Genomic DNA, 13,928 nt, shown 5'->3' on the forward strand with positions numbered 1-13,928 from the left:
CTTGCTCTACAACCAAAACAGGAAGCCCCCCCCCCCAGTGCTGTTATTAGTTAACTGTTTGATTTGATGCAACAAAACCCAGATCATTAGTATCTCCAAACCAACAAAACAGGTGTCAGAAACCACTTGGTCAGGATCAGAGTCCACAATAACTATGCTGTTGGAAACCCATTAATTTTGAGCAAACTCTAAATGGTAATGTGGTTGTGGAACAGTCTCTGACTCTCTATGCAGATGAAGATGTCTCTGACTCTCTATGCAGATGAAGATGATCCCTGAAAATCAGAGCACAGTTTTTTACCGAAAACTTTTTTATGAATCAACAGTGTAAGTGACTCTACAGTTAATATGCGATTTCAGTCCTTAATATTTGTGATAAACCTCTCTTTACTAAAATAATCAAAAATTGTACTTGATATAATCTAATCGTCCATTCCTTGTGATTGTTTTTAATCGTTTCTAGTTTTTTGTATCTAATTTTTTTTGTTGGGTAGGGGAAGGGTAGAAGTGTCAATTTTGATTTAGTGAATAAAGAAAGGGTGTGACAGAAAGGGAGCAGGGCTCTATTAATTGAGCAGAGGGCTAGGGCAAATAGGGGGGGGTGGGCTGGGGGTCTGCGACTGAGTAGGTTAGTAGGTTGGTACAGGACTACAGGCATAGGTGAATAACCCGGATAAAACGGGGTCCGACTCAATGACTCAATTGAGTAATGACTCGGTCCATCATTTTTATCTGCCATCGGGAAAGCTTCTATGTCCCACGCGCCACGTGAGAGAGTTCCATGCAAATCATTTCAGAGTGGTCCTTTTGGAGTTTTGATTCTACAATTATAAACAAAAATTTGTATCGATTCCAAAATTGTGATTTACAAACCCGAAAATACCAAAATTTGAAATAATTTCTTAATTATTATTATTTTAGATAGTTTTATGAAGAAAGAAAATGATACGAGCTCGACTTTAAGTACTCATCTTCATTTAATCTTATGACAAATAAATTAGTGAATGAGACTGATAAAACATTAGTTTCTTATGAAGTTATCTAAATTAGACAAATAAATTAGAAAATAAATTAGTTTCGTATAAAGTTATCTAAATTCTTTAAGTTGATACGAAAATAATGTGTAAGATAATGGAACACACTAGTGACACTACCTATACAAAAATTTAATGTGGTTGATTTCTTTTTCTTTTTTGATGAATATGATAAATCATGTGACTACATTTAAGAACCTTTCAAACAGCCAACACTTAATTGAAGTGAAGTGAACATATTTGTTCTTGTGCGACTATTATCAACTTCATTTAGTAGTGTTTCTATGACACAGTGTTTTCCTTACTTATGCATGAATCAAGACTTAATTCAACTATTTGTACAAGGTTTTAAATTTTCATATCTAGTCTATATAAATAACGTGCAATTTATCAAGAACCTCAATATATCTATCTAACATATCAAAATAATGTGTGACAGTAGATAACTAAACATGCTCTTAATCTAAAGTAAAACACGATCGCAAATCTTAACCATTTCGTTATAAATAACTGAATAATCTAAATATTTATTCCATTTCTTAGTTCTAAAGACGAGAAGAAGGTGAAATAAACGAAAAAGAAATATCAATTAGGCAGGAAAAAAAAAGGTTATGGGGAAGCGTGTGTGAAGTTGCTGGAGTGAAGTGGACGTGTCTGGAAGTGGCTTGATAGGAGCGTGGGTTTGGCCTCATAATTTGTTTCCTTTTTGCCTCACTTTTTAACTTTGCTGTCAGTCCCCTCCTTCCCCACCAACCGCACTAAGATTTTTCATTCTGAAATTATTACTTTCCTCTTTAGATTCTTTATTTATTAGCCTTTTCATATTTATTTGGGGCACTTGTCTACTTTTGATTACTATGGAGTGTGGTACTTCATTTTTGATAGAAGGTCGCTTTCTTGGGTAAGGTTTAAAAGAAGATCGGCTTCTGTTTGTATATTTTTTATCAAGGTTAAATTTAATTCATATTATTAAAAAAATAAAAAATAATACTTTTATTTTTATATCGGAAGAACTCCACAAATAGTCACTCAACTATGACTCATTCAACACTTTGATCACTGAAGTTTCAAATATATCACTTTGATCACTCAACTATTACACTGTCAATCACTTAAATCACCAAAAAAGTATTTTTTATAATTTTTTTTAATGAAAAAAATTAACAAAGTGACTTAAGTGATTGACAGTGTAATAGTTGAGTGACCAAAGTGATATATTTGAAACTTCAGTGACCAAAGTGTCGAATGAGTCATAATTGAGTGACCATTTGTGAAAATTTTCCTTTTATATATGGTATTCTTTTAAAAATATGTGAAAATAAAATTATAGTATAAGGTCTTATTCTGATAATGTTTAAACAAAGCAAAACATTCGTAGTGAAGTTGACTCCCAAAATATGCGTGAAACGTATAAAATTAGACTATCATGCAAGATGATGGATGCCTCCAATAATATGGTACGACTCCTTTCTGAAATATCCTAAGATTAAGCATGATTTATGGTCAAATTCACGCAAGCCAAAATATCTCAAACCTTAAATTAACTAATTAAATATGACTACTATTAGATTAGAGAATGTTTTATGGGACAGGTTGGACCAGATTAGTAGAAAAGAGATGATGAGCTACTGAATTTGAGCAAGACTAATACATATGAACACCATAAAAAGAAAATGTTATTCACTAACCATTACAAAAGACTAAACTTAAAAAAGTAATCAAAAATAGAAAAAGAAAGAAGAAATTAGGAGATAGATAAAAAGCATAGCTTCTTTTAAATTTCTATAGTTCTATCACGGTATCACCCCTTTTTCTTTGTAATTTATTGTTTAATTAGTTTTTTGACAGTCACCATAGATTAAAAAAAAAACTTCTTAATTAGAGCTTTTTTTTTCTTATTTGATTGTAAGTAATTCAAACAAACCGGCCACTCTAAGAATGTGAAACAAAAATAATACATTTCTTTGATTATCACTATGATAATCTAAATTTGTAGTTCCCAGATCAGTTTTCTATTTTCTTGCCCCCTGAAATTTTGTATGGTGCTATTCTTTCGAAAACCTTTTTCTTTTGCTTTCTTTTCCCCCACCTTTTTCATTGTGTCGAACTCTTAATGATGCCAATGGCTTCCTATATTCCGGTTTTCTTCTTTTGCAGGTCAAATGGCATGTGGTTAAGTTACCCAGTCGGGAAACCATTCCACCCACTCACGACCCACCATCACCCCTGCCTTGTTCATACCTTCATACATTAATACGCCTTTATTAAGGTCTAGCTGACTTTCTTTTTTGTTCATACCAGACTTTTCCTTGTGCTTCTTTCTCCCTCTATCTCTACCTCTTCCTTTTTTATTTCTTTCAAACTTTATTTTGTTTAGAAGTTCTGATAGACTTTTGCTCATTACTTAAAAAAGAGAAGAGGCAATGTGTTTGGCGAATTAAGATAATTAAACAACTAATTGAAACTAAATTTCTACATAATTAATGATGTGTTACCAAAACAGAGTCTGTGTCACTGTAGTGACTGTACGTATTGACGTAAGATGAAACGTTTAACAGAGAATCAAAGTTACAGATTAACCCAAACAAAAAACACACAACACCGGCTTCCGGCATTGTCAAACACAAGTCACAGCGTTGCCTGGCATTACAAAAGCGCAAGTGTTGCTTTGATCCCAAAATCTTGTTGTCGTTTTCAATCCCAAACACGACCAAAATCGAATTTGACCGTTTTGAAAAGGGAAAACTAGAAAACGACGAGGGGAAATGAATCATGATAGCTTAATCTCAAGGGTTGTCCGCAGAGCAAAATACATATCAAGCTAGGGGTCATCATTTGGCCCTTTGATCCTAAACCCACCCGGGCCGTAGGGCCGAAGCCTGACCAGGCCCAACCCTTTCTCAAATAGGGTAGGGTATGGGCCATGAAAATGAAGCCCGGGGTTTGAGCCCGTTAGGGCCCTTTAAGCTGCCCGTTAGGGCCTTAGAACACAAAATGATCTAGAAGAGTATGTAGTTCAAAGTGAAGAATTGACTGAGCACGATTCTAGTTTGGATGGATCGAGTTCATCCCAGCTAATGACAACATGTTGATTCCCGTACAATAATATGAGATTTTGAGAGAGTTGGATGTAATTGAGAATTACTATATGTCGGTGGTTAAAGTTTTAAAGACAGCCTTATTAGTTTATGTGGAGTTATGTTGATGTTAATTGTCCAATTTGACTCACTTATCCACTAATTTTATGAAATTGGACATTATTATATCAACTTTGATAACAATCATCTCATACTTTCCAACTACACAATGATTACTAGAAACATACAATAGATAGTATTTATATAAGGAATTGCTAATAATGATGTAATTATATTATAAATTTCAATATTTACAAAGACTTCACTCTTTCAACATTACAATGTGCTTCGAAAATCAACAACTTCAAACACGTTATTATCACTAAAACTAAAGCTATCGACCAAACACAAAAAATATTTCTCTAATCTAAAATATTCACAGACCTTCTTTAGGGTCACACACAAACTAAATGAAAGTTCCTATTCGAATACCAAACACTAGAATAAAACCATCTCGATGCAAACGGACCCATCAATAACTATAACGATCAACAATCACCAAAGATCGAGCATTGAAAGCTAACGGCATCCCGCAACCTGACCTAACTACAACGAAACGTCGACGATAAACCCTAATACACAGTGACTGATAGAAGCCCTACATACGAAAACCCTAGTGCCCCACATTCAACCGTATTATACATTCCAAACAAACCAAGGCCCCTACCTCATTTCTCTCTCAATTGTCTTGCGTACCCGGCAAAGAAACCCAAAGAATCTCCACCCGGCGCGTGCACCACCTCGCGCGAAGGCTTATAGCCCACGCTCGCCGGAGAGAGCGTCGGCCAGAATTAATGGGCCGGGTCCCAAAGGCGGTCGCTTTTGCAGAGAGAGAGAGAGAGAGAGAGGGCGGAAGCCCCTCGACTTTTACGCGGGTGTGCTGACTCCCTCAGCCTTTCATCGTACTTTTGTCACGTCAATCTCCCCCGTCACGCGCCCCGATGCGGGTCCTTGTACTTATTACGCTCTTTTCCCTCCTCGCCCTCCACCTGTGACATCCGACGGCCACTGACCGAGGGCTTTTCCGTAATTTGAGACTTATGTACGGGCCAAGAAACAGTGCAGGTGGGTGGGTGGTGAACCAGTCAGAAATTTTCTCTGTTTCCATTTTCATGCTGGGAAGTCACATCATATCCCCAGGAAAGGGCAGGGACACGTGGCGGGAGGTGTGTGGTGGAAGGGACCCCAATGAGGGGGACTTTGATCAGTCTTTGTCGCAGCAGAGGGCTGTCGGCTACTTATAAGAGGGGGGGACTTTCTTTGGCTTGATGTTCGAGTTCGATCCAACGGTGGGAAATGGCCAGAACTGGGTTCTAGGTCAGAACTCAGAAGACTGAACCCGGAGATAATGAGATATAATCACAAGATGAGACTGGGAGTCTGAGACTCGTATTTCTGTTTAATTTTAGGAAATATCTTTCTTGTTCACGTTACTGTGGTGAATAGTACTTTCTTATAATTTTTTTGGTTTGAAGATTGGTCGACAAGGTTTATTTGTGTAAAAAGGAATTTTTTTTTTATGCGATCAGTTTAATCTAATTTGGAGGACAAAATGAAAAGTTTATATTCCAGGACAAAACAATTATGGATTAGATGATTGTCTAATATAATTTCCATGAATGTGGATGTTGTATTGGACACAAAATTTTTACACATCTATATCACATGAAAATTGCATGATCCTTTTTGGCATTTATGTTGTATGCTTGATGAAATATTGAGATCATTTGAATAGAATTGGGACTATAGCAAATTTCACTATGATGTAAATCCATATATAAGTTTTAAATTGTTGCCTGTATTATGAAAAGTTAAGCGTACGACTTTTTTTTCAAAAATATGTGAGATTTTAGAATGAACCAAACATACTAAAATCAACCTGCATCATCGAATATTGTGTTATGGAGTTCAAAATTAATCAATTTTTCACAACAAACTCTTTTTAACCTCAATAAAACATGCATAAAATGTGAGATGTTTGAAACTAAACAAATATATAATCGTACAACCTTCAATGTGCTTATCCACACTCTGACTATCAAAGTGAAATTGAATTATCAAAGACACATTGACATGACATACTTCTCTTAAACCAATTAGAGCTTTTGTGTTATCTAACCCTATGCAAATTGTACCGGATTATGAATTGTAAAATACTAAGAAACTAATAGATGTATGTTTTTTTTTTTTTAGAACAAATACACATATGTTTTCTTTTTATATTTTTTATATGAAAATTGAAAATAAAAGAAAAATAATAATTCCAACTCATATTCATGATGGGTCTAATTTTGTGTTAAAACCCATATCTATATTTATCCCAACGCCATTATCAAGTCCAGCCTATAAATCTCATCACATCAGAGCCCATACCAAATGAATTAGAATACTTCCTGAAATTTCCTTTGCAAGGCCGCAAGGGTCCAAATCTGCTACCTGTATCACAATATTAGGTAATCCACCCTTCCAACCCTACATATTAGTATGATTTTGGAATTCAATGCATGAAAGTTTCACGTAAGAGGTTCATATTATAATCAAAGTTTCGTAAATCTTGAGCTGTGATGGTATTAGTCAACATGAATAATGGTGTTGATCAAACTGATCGAATTTAAAAGATGGGTTATTATCACAAATGGTACCTGAACTATACCTCAATCTTATCGATGGTACCTGAACTTCAATTTTGATCACAACCAGTACTTGAACTTTTCGATTTCATTTTAAATGGTACCTAGAGCCACCTCCGATCACTATTCCGACTAAAAACGGCATGAGAGGCGATCATAGTGATGATTTTTGATGATTTTGAGGGTTGCGAACATATATAGTGATGATTTTTTGGTAATAGACTTGCCTTTGAACTTGTTTTTTTATTTTTTGTTTTTTTAGATTTGGCTTTTTTGGCCGAAATAGTGATCGAAGGTGGCCTTAGGTACCATTTAAAATGAAATTGAAAAGTTCAGGTACTGGTTGTGATTGAAGTTCAGGTACCATCGATAAAATAGATGATAAGTTTAGGTACCATTTGTGATAATCCCTTAAAAGATATACCATGTAACTTGTGGTTGAAGAAGAAGGATTCGTCTGAAGAAACCAGCTTCTAGTGCAGGGATCGAATCATAAACCCAGAGACATAGTTGCATTTATAAGTGAAAATTTGATTCAGTTTTACAAACTTGATGTTCAAGAAAGCAATAATACATCAAGGAGATTATCCGATTCCGACTTCCTAAAATCATGGCAATACAGAATCACCACCATTATGATAGAGGAAACAAACATAGGTATAGGTCCAAAAAACCACAGCAGAAAGTTTAGAGCAAAATACAGTGCTCTAAGCCCAAGCGACCAAAATTCACTTCCTCTTTGAACTGCTCTTTCCACCTTCTTCACAACCCCTTTATCGCTAGCCCCCGGAGTGCTCAATAGGTAGTTCGAATGGACAAAGTGCCTAGCCGATTGAACGAAGCACGAGAAAGCAAGCAGAAAAGAGGTCAACAAGCAGATATGCTTGATTGAATTCATCGATGGAGTCGTATTGCCATAGATCACTTCTATTGGGAAGGACTTGCTGGGAGAATTTGCTATCCAAACTCCGATTAGAGAAGAGAGAGTCAAACAGATTGATGCTAAGGTCATGGCTGCACTTGTATTGGATGAAATCACACCAAGTCCTCCGTTAACATTGTCACCCTGCACCTAGCAAGGAATAAATTTCATAGATGAATCTTTTTCATGAACCCTATTTTGGAAAAAAAGTATAGAAAGAAAATTTACCTGAAGAATTTTTGCAACCCAAACTCGCTTGTCGTTGTTTTCATACCCCATGGATGTGGATAGAGGTTGATGGAAATACTTGTAGAGGAAGAAGAGGTGGTAAATCAACATGATCAGAAGCCCGGATGGGACCAGAACCACATCGATGTACCCCCTCTCAAAATTCATTGTCTCTGGCTCCCTTGTGTTGGTGTACTTGCTTATATAATTTGGAGCAGTTCATGGTAGCTTGGGATTTGTTCAAGGCGTTGACTTCACAAGCAATTTTCCTTTGGATTGGACAAAGGGTCATCCAACTTATAATCAAGTCGCTACTAGCCATGAACAACTCTCAGTTGTGTTGTGTGCGTACCAATCCTAATTACAATTTTCAGTCCTATAATTTAAAGCCTCAGTATGTTCGTTGAGGTAAAACTATTGGCCGTAAAGAAGGGGATCATTGCCCCTCGATTTTATTTTAAAGATTCTATTTTTCTTTTGGTGATGCCATTTTTTTTTTCGATGAAAGGAGGTCAGCCCATTATATAAATTCAGCAAGCAGAACAAAAACGAAACACCCCTAAGGGGTGGACAGAAAGAATCGTTTCTCAGAGTACCCTGAGACTCCTATTCTAAAACAAGATCATGAACCCACTATACCCTTAGTACACCCACATTTTAGACAGTTCACACACTTAAATTCCAAACAAAAATCAATAATCCCCTAAGCAAGATAAAAAAAACCCTCGGAGATTATGATCTTTGCGACCTAACAAAATCCAATTGTTATTGGAGGTTGTCGTCCTGGATCCCAAATTTTTATAAGAAATCCACCGGGATCCCAAATTCGAATCCATAATAGAATGAGCCCACACTTTGCAGCCTTAGTCAATCCATTAGGGCCCAAGCCCAAGCCAGAAAAGTAGAGCCAAGCCCAAACCCAATTAGGGTTTGCCCTTGTAGCCAATGCAATAGTGACTATGGTTTTGCCGCCACCACCGCACCAACCTGCCACCATGCCTCTGGTCAACCTGCCCCAAGGAACCAGAAAACTCCCTACTCCAACTCCACCAGATGACCTAGGTAGAGAGAGGACGCCGACATACACCATGCCTTCAACCTGCCCGTATCGAGAGTGTGAACCAGTCGATGTAGCAAAACCAATGTCAACGCCTTGGAAATCGGACCATCCAAACGGCAGATCAATGACTACAGAGAAGATACGAGGCAAGCCAATCTTGATTTAGGATCCCCTAGAGGAGACGCCGTAGGTATACTCCTCCATACAAGATGAAGAGAAGTACAGAGAGGCCAAGCCCGAGGGCGGCGCTCTCCCAACCCTAGCAGAGCTCTGCTAGGTCGAAACATTTTTTAAAACTTGGTAAGAGATAGAAGTCGAACCCCTTACCTTTTGGTGATGCCATTAAAACTGTTTATGTGGTTCATGTTTCTTAATAGTGTGGAGGTAAAAGATTTTGAGTTTTTGACTACTTATTTCAAAGAGTTTAATTGAGTCAATGGTAAATTGGTAATTTAATAATCAGAGAGCGTTGGCTTCCAAGCTAGTTCATCATCTCGTTTTCCAGCCAAAAAAAAAAAAAATCATGAATCCTACCATCGGTATGGAAATTATTTTATGCACCGACGGTGTAAGTGACCCAACCCTTATAAAATAATCTCAACCCTTGATATTTATTATCAACTTTATTTTTAATAAACAAAAAGTGTAGTTAATGCAATCTAACCATTCATTTATGTTGGTGCAAGTGCACGGCGGTGCTCTAAATAATCTCTGCCCTTGGTAAACCCTAGCTACTCATCTCCGACGCCCGTCCATATTGGAGTTGAACATTAATGCTCAAGTTATAATCAAAAGATAAATGTTAATTTACAGTTATAAAGATAATATTAATACTTGAAATCTCAATTTTTGTATCAAGTTGGTAACAAATGAAGTGATATTTTCCATGTTAATTAAATACTTCGATGTACGAACGTCTTTAATCCCGATATCATATGGTACATAAATTTAGATTTTGTTTGAAAATTTTCAATGTAATCGAGTTAGCAATAAAGTCTTTTCGTTATAAGTTAAATTGAATTATTTCAGAAATCATTATTATTTAAGATGGTGGATAGAGTAAAAGATTTCTCAAAACAAAATAGTAGGAGCTAATCTTTGCGCTTGAGGCAACGACGCAATTAATAAGGTTCTAACCGAGATGTGTCTATTGAAAACTATTTTCAAACCCCCTCTTGGGCCTGCGTTAAGCCCAGTGCCCTTGAGAATTTCTGGAAGAGACCCCGGGGCAAAAAAAAAAAAAAATAAAAAAAAAAAAAATAATAATAATAATAATAATAATAATGGAGGATAGTAGGAGCTTGTCCCGTGAAAACAAGGACACGGAAAAAACACGGAAAAGAAAAAAGAAAAAAACTTTAAAATGCCGGAATCCTTGTACTGGAAGGAAAAGGAAAGACGTTTTTCTTTATCAACCCATATATGCCACCACCATAACCCACTACAATTCTCGATCGGATGGCTGCAGCACTAGTTCTATGTGGAAACAAGAGGTCATTCTTCGAAGAAGATGTGTTTCCTTCATCGCTTCATCGATCCAAAAGACTTCGATGCTCTTCTTCTTCGGTTCCTCCTCAACATGTCAATCAACTTCGTCGTCCCGCTGAGGAACCCGAACCTGATCGTTTCGGAAAGAGAGCGAAACTGACTAATGAGAATCTGAACAATAACCTTAATGGTGCGGAGGAATGGGTCGAGTTATTTGTTAGAGAGATGAGCAGTGCCACCAGCGTCGACGATGCCAAGGCACGTACTGCAAAGGCGCTTGAGGTCTTTGAACAATGGATCAGTTCACGTACTGCCGCCGAGGCTGAGGTGGCAGCCGCCCAGAAGGAGGAGGAGAATATGGTGCTGAAACAAGCTATGGAAGAAATTCAAAAGGAGAATATGATTCTGAAACGAGGCGTTTTTATCCAGAACGAGCGTCTTAAAGAATTTGAGGGCCGAAACCAAGAATTGGAGCATGTGAAGCAGTTGGTGAATCAATATAAGGAGAAAGTGAGCGAACTTGAAGTTGCCAACTATGGCTTGGAACTGCACCTCAAGCAAGCTCAGCAATGCAACAACTCCATCCCTCTAAGTTTCCATCCTCATGTCTTTTGAGTTTTGATGGATTAGATCGATTTTGATTTTCTGAACGTACTGTGAAATTTTTGTTACAACAGGAAGACATATATGTTATGTATATTTTTCGTTCAAGTTAGTAAAAAAAAAAAAGGCATCAATTGAATGCCCAGATCCTTGATTTGATTTAATAACTTCTGACTGTTACATAATAATGATAATATTCTTGTTTTGAAGCATCCTCTTGTTATTTACTTATTTCAAGAACACTGTTTCGCATACCTTCTTCGATGGTCAACAATCATAAACACCCCTAAACGTTGAACTATCCTTAGGTTTGATGTTCGACCAAAAAGTATCAATTGTTGTTATGTTATGAATATGGCAGTTTTTTTTTTTTGTTGGTTGAAAGATGAGTGAAAGAGAGGAGTAACCTCCCTAACACTAATGAATTAATCAAAGAAAAAGTAGATAACAAGAGAGGGGGACAAAACCAAAACCTCTCGAAGCAAACTAACAATTAAACAAACCTAGCAAAAGCGAAACTGAGGAAGACCCATAATGTCACTATGGGTCTTCCTTTTATAGGACAAAATAAAAGGAGGAGGCACATCCCACCACACCAGCTAAGTTAACGACGTACCATGATTAGCCAATGCATCTGCAACTTTATTCCCTTCACGAAAAATATGAGAAGAGCAAAATATCATATTTGAGATGCAACTTAAACAATTAAGCCAATGAACACGAAGTTGCCAAGGTACAAGCAAAGGAGAGCGCAGGTAGTCTAGCACAAGTGATGGCAGTTATACTCCCCGTTACTAGTTTTAAACTTGTTATCTTAGTTCTATAAAGCTTTTTCATTGCTGGTGGGGAATGAAATGGAGGTTCTAGCTAGAATAAGTTAATGTAATTTAACAAAAAGTGGCAGCAGTTCCATCCATGCGTCTTAGTTACAACAAGGAAAGATATTCAAAATAGAGAAAGAATGAGCATACAATTAACACTTTAGGTGAGAGTCTCTAACTCCAAAATGACCTAGATTGAAGCAAAATTTCCAAAAAGGAGTTAAAAAGAAAAGAAAAAACAAAGCGCACTGATATGTTCAAGACAAAATCTTCGCATCCCGGCTGAAAGAATAAGCACCTCTAGCTCGCCAGCATCTCTGTGCTTATTACGAAATTACTCAATAAATGCCTTCCATTCATGCATTTCATCGCATCGAAACCATTGAATCTAAACAGTTGAAGATTTGGAGTATCCATTGTGGCCTCCACAGAGTCTTTGCAACGGTCAATATGAATATCTGTCGCCTTCTCTGAGCAGATGTTGATATATTTCAAGTTCCTGCCTCCGTACAAAGCTAACATGACTCTTGGAGATTTTGAAACCAATGTAACAGATTCAAGAACCTCACAGTCAGATACATGGAATATTGAAAAACTGCAATCTCTAATCTCCAAATGCTTGAGAGTACGAGACCGTGCAACTGTAATCGACTCTGATCGACCGAACCAAAAGAATTCGGTACATGAAGTCAATGTCAAATACTCAATGGCAGGGCACCTGGAAATTAGATGGGACAAAAACTTAAAGCTAGACTGCAGGTGCATAGATTTGAGGGACATGTTCTTCAAAGATGGAAGAAGTATATCACCACTACGAGTAACATCATTCTCTATTCCCACAGACTCCAAACTCAAACTAGTTAAAGAGTTGATATTAACGAGTATTTGGGGGGATGACTGCGGCCGCTTTTCTAGTGCAATATTTGTGAATGTGGGACAGCTGAGATCTAACTCTTTGACACTTCTCTCTTGTGCAAAACTGGTCAACAACTTTTCTAGAATATCTTCTCTATCCGGGTACATCACCGCCATCCGAAGCCTAAATTTATCCAAGGGGGGATGCAGACGGTCTTTGTTCTCAGTACGGAATTTCAAATACCTTTTCAAGATGTTGGTGAAGTGTATACCTCGATCAAGGTTGGCCTGTGGCTTTCCCTCGTCGAGATCTATTACAGGGAGGGAACACCATGCTCCTTCAAATTGCTTAGAAAGAATGCTCATGCGGATGGCGGATTTAGTTGGCAGGTGTGAGAGAATTTGGCGGATAATGTCGTCCGGTAAGTGAGGTCGTATTCTCATTACAACGGCCATGGAATTTTGAGCATCACAATCATCGATCATCATCTTGGGATGCTTTTGTTTTGTGTTCTCATCGTGTTGGTGATATAGATAGAAATTCTCAAACAGAGGGAAGAAACAATAGGCAGTGCTCCTATTTATTATGGTAAGTAGAATCCTTGTACAGAACGGTGAGACACACAAGGATGGAACAAATTTATGTGTAATATAGGAAACCTCTATTAAAAAGAATAATCTCAAGCCTATAATCTGTGGTCACTTAGATACTACTATTTATGTTCTCTAATCTAGTAATTTTCTTCGTTCGTTTTTTTCCCCCTATTCGGTAAAGGCTTAGGCAACAATGATACCAATGAATGTGCGTATCTGGTTTTTTTTGGTGGGTTATGGGTAGCAACTTATTCGCAGATGGATAATTAAACTCTACAAGTTTCATGCCCAAGAAAACAAAACTACACCTCATCTCTAGTCTTTTTAATTATCTGAATTGTTGCCAGTTGTATTAGGCTAAAAATCCCAAAATCGAAGAATTTCTTCGCCAACAGATGAGTAAATCAGAGAAGATAATCTTTGGAGCTGAAACTACACACACTCTCACATAAAACTGAACTTGACACATCGATGAAGAGAACATCGTCACCTATCTACGGCATTACAGATTATGTACGTAAGACAGATAGACAGCTTGAAAATCAGGCATTCAAAC

At 37.2% G+C, this 13,928-nt stretch overlaps 3 protein-coding genes and 1 non-coding gene across 5 annotated transcripts; 2 read left to right on the plus strand and 2 right to left on the minus strand.

Annotated features, from left to right (window-relative positions):
• Positions 1-7,295: 7,295 nt before the first annotated feature.
• LOC112166789 lies at positions 7,296-8,287 on the minus strand. Of its 2 annotated transcripts, none has more exons than XM_024303693.2 (2): positions 7,952-8,287; positions 7,296-7,867 (listed from the first exon to the last, which is right to left on the minus strand). In XM_024303693.2, exons 1-2 carry the CDS (start codon positions 8,117-8,119, stop codon positions 7,358-7,360), a joined length of 678 nt encoding a protein of 225 aa, XP_024159461.1. In that variant the 5' UTR covers positions 8,120-8,287; the 3' UTR covers positions 7,296-7,357. The 2 variants fall into 2 exon arrangements, with proteins under 2 accessions (XP_024159461.1, XP_024159460.1); XM_024303692.2 differs by having other exon boundaries at positions 7,296-7,873; positions 7,952-8,285.
• Positions 8,288-10,105: 1,818 nt separating this feature from the next.
• LOC112168589 lies at positions 10,106-10,242 on the plus strand. The gene has a single exon (XR_002924349.1). It is a non-coding gene; the product is annotated as a U4 spliceosomal RNA (small nuclear RNA).
• Positions 10,243-10,469: 227 nt separating this feature from the next.
• On the plus strand, positions 10,470-11,114 carry LOC112203000. Its single transcript, XM_024344030.1, has one exon. It carries the CDS (start codon positions 10,470-10,472, stop codon positions 11,112-11,114), a length of 645 nt encoding a protein of 214 aa, XP_024199798.1.
• Positions 11,115-12,223: 1,109 nt separating this feature from the next.
• On the minus strand, positions 12,224-13,267 carry LOC112203001 (F-box/FBD/LRR-repeat protein At2g26030). Its single transcript, XM_024344031.1, has one exon. It carries the CDS (start codon positions 13,265-13,267, stop codon positions 12,224-12,226), a length of 1,044 nt encoding a protein of 347 aa, XP_024199799.1.
• Positions 13,268-13,928: the final 661 nt, after the last annotated feature.

Source organism: Rosa chinensis, chromosome 5, assembly GCF_002994745.2.
Source record: "Rosa chinensis cultivar Old Blush chromosome 5, RchiOBHm-V2, whole genome shotgun sequence".
Taxonomy (NCBI): Eukaryota; Viridiplantae; Streptophyta; class Magnoliopsida; order Rosales; family Rosaceae; genus Rosa; species Rosa chinensis.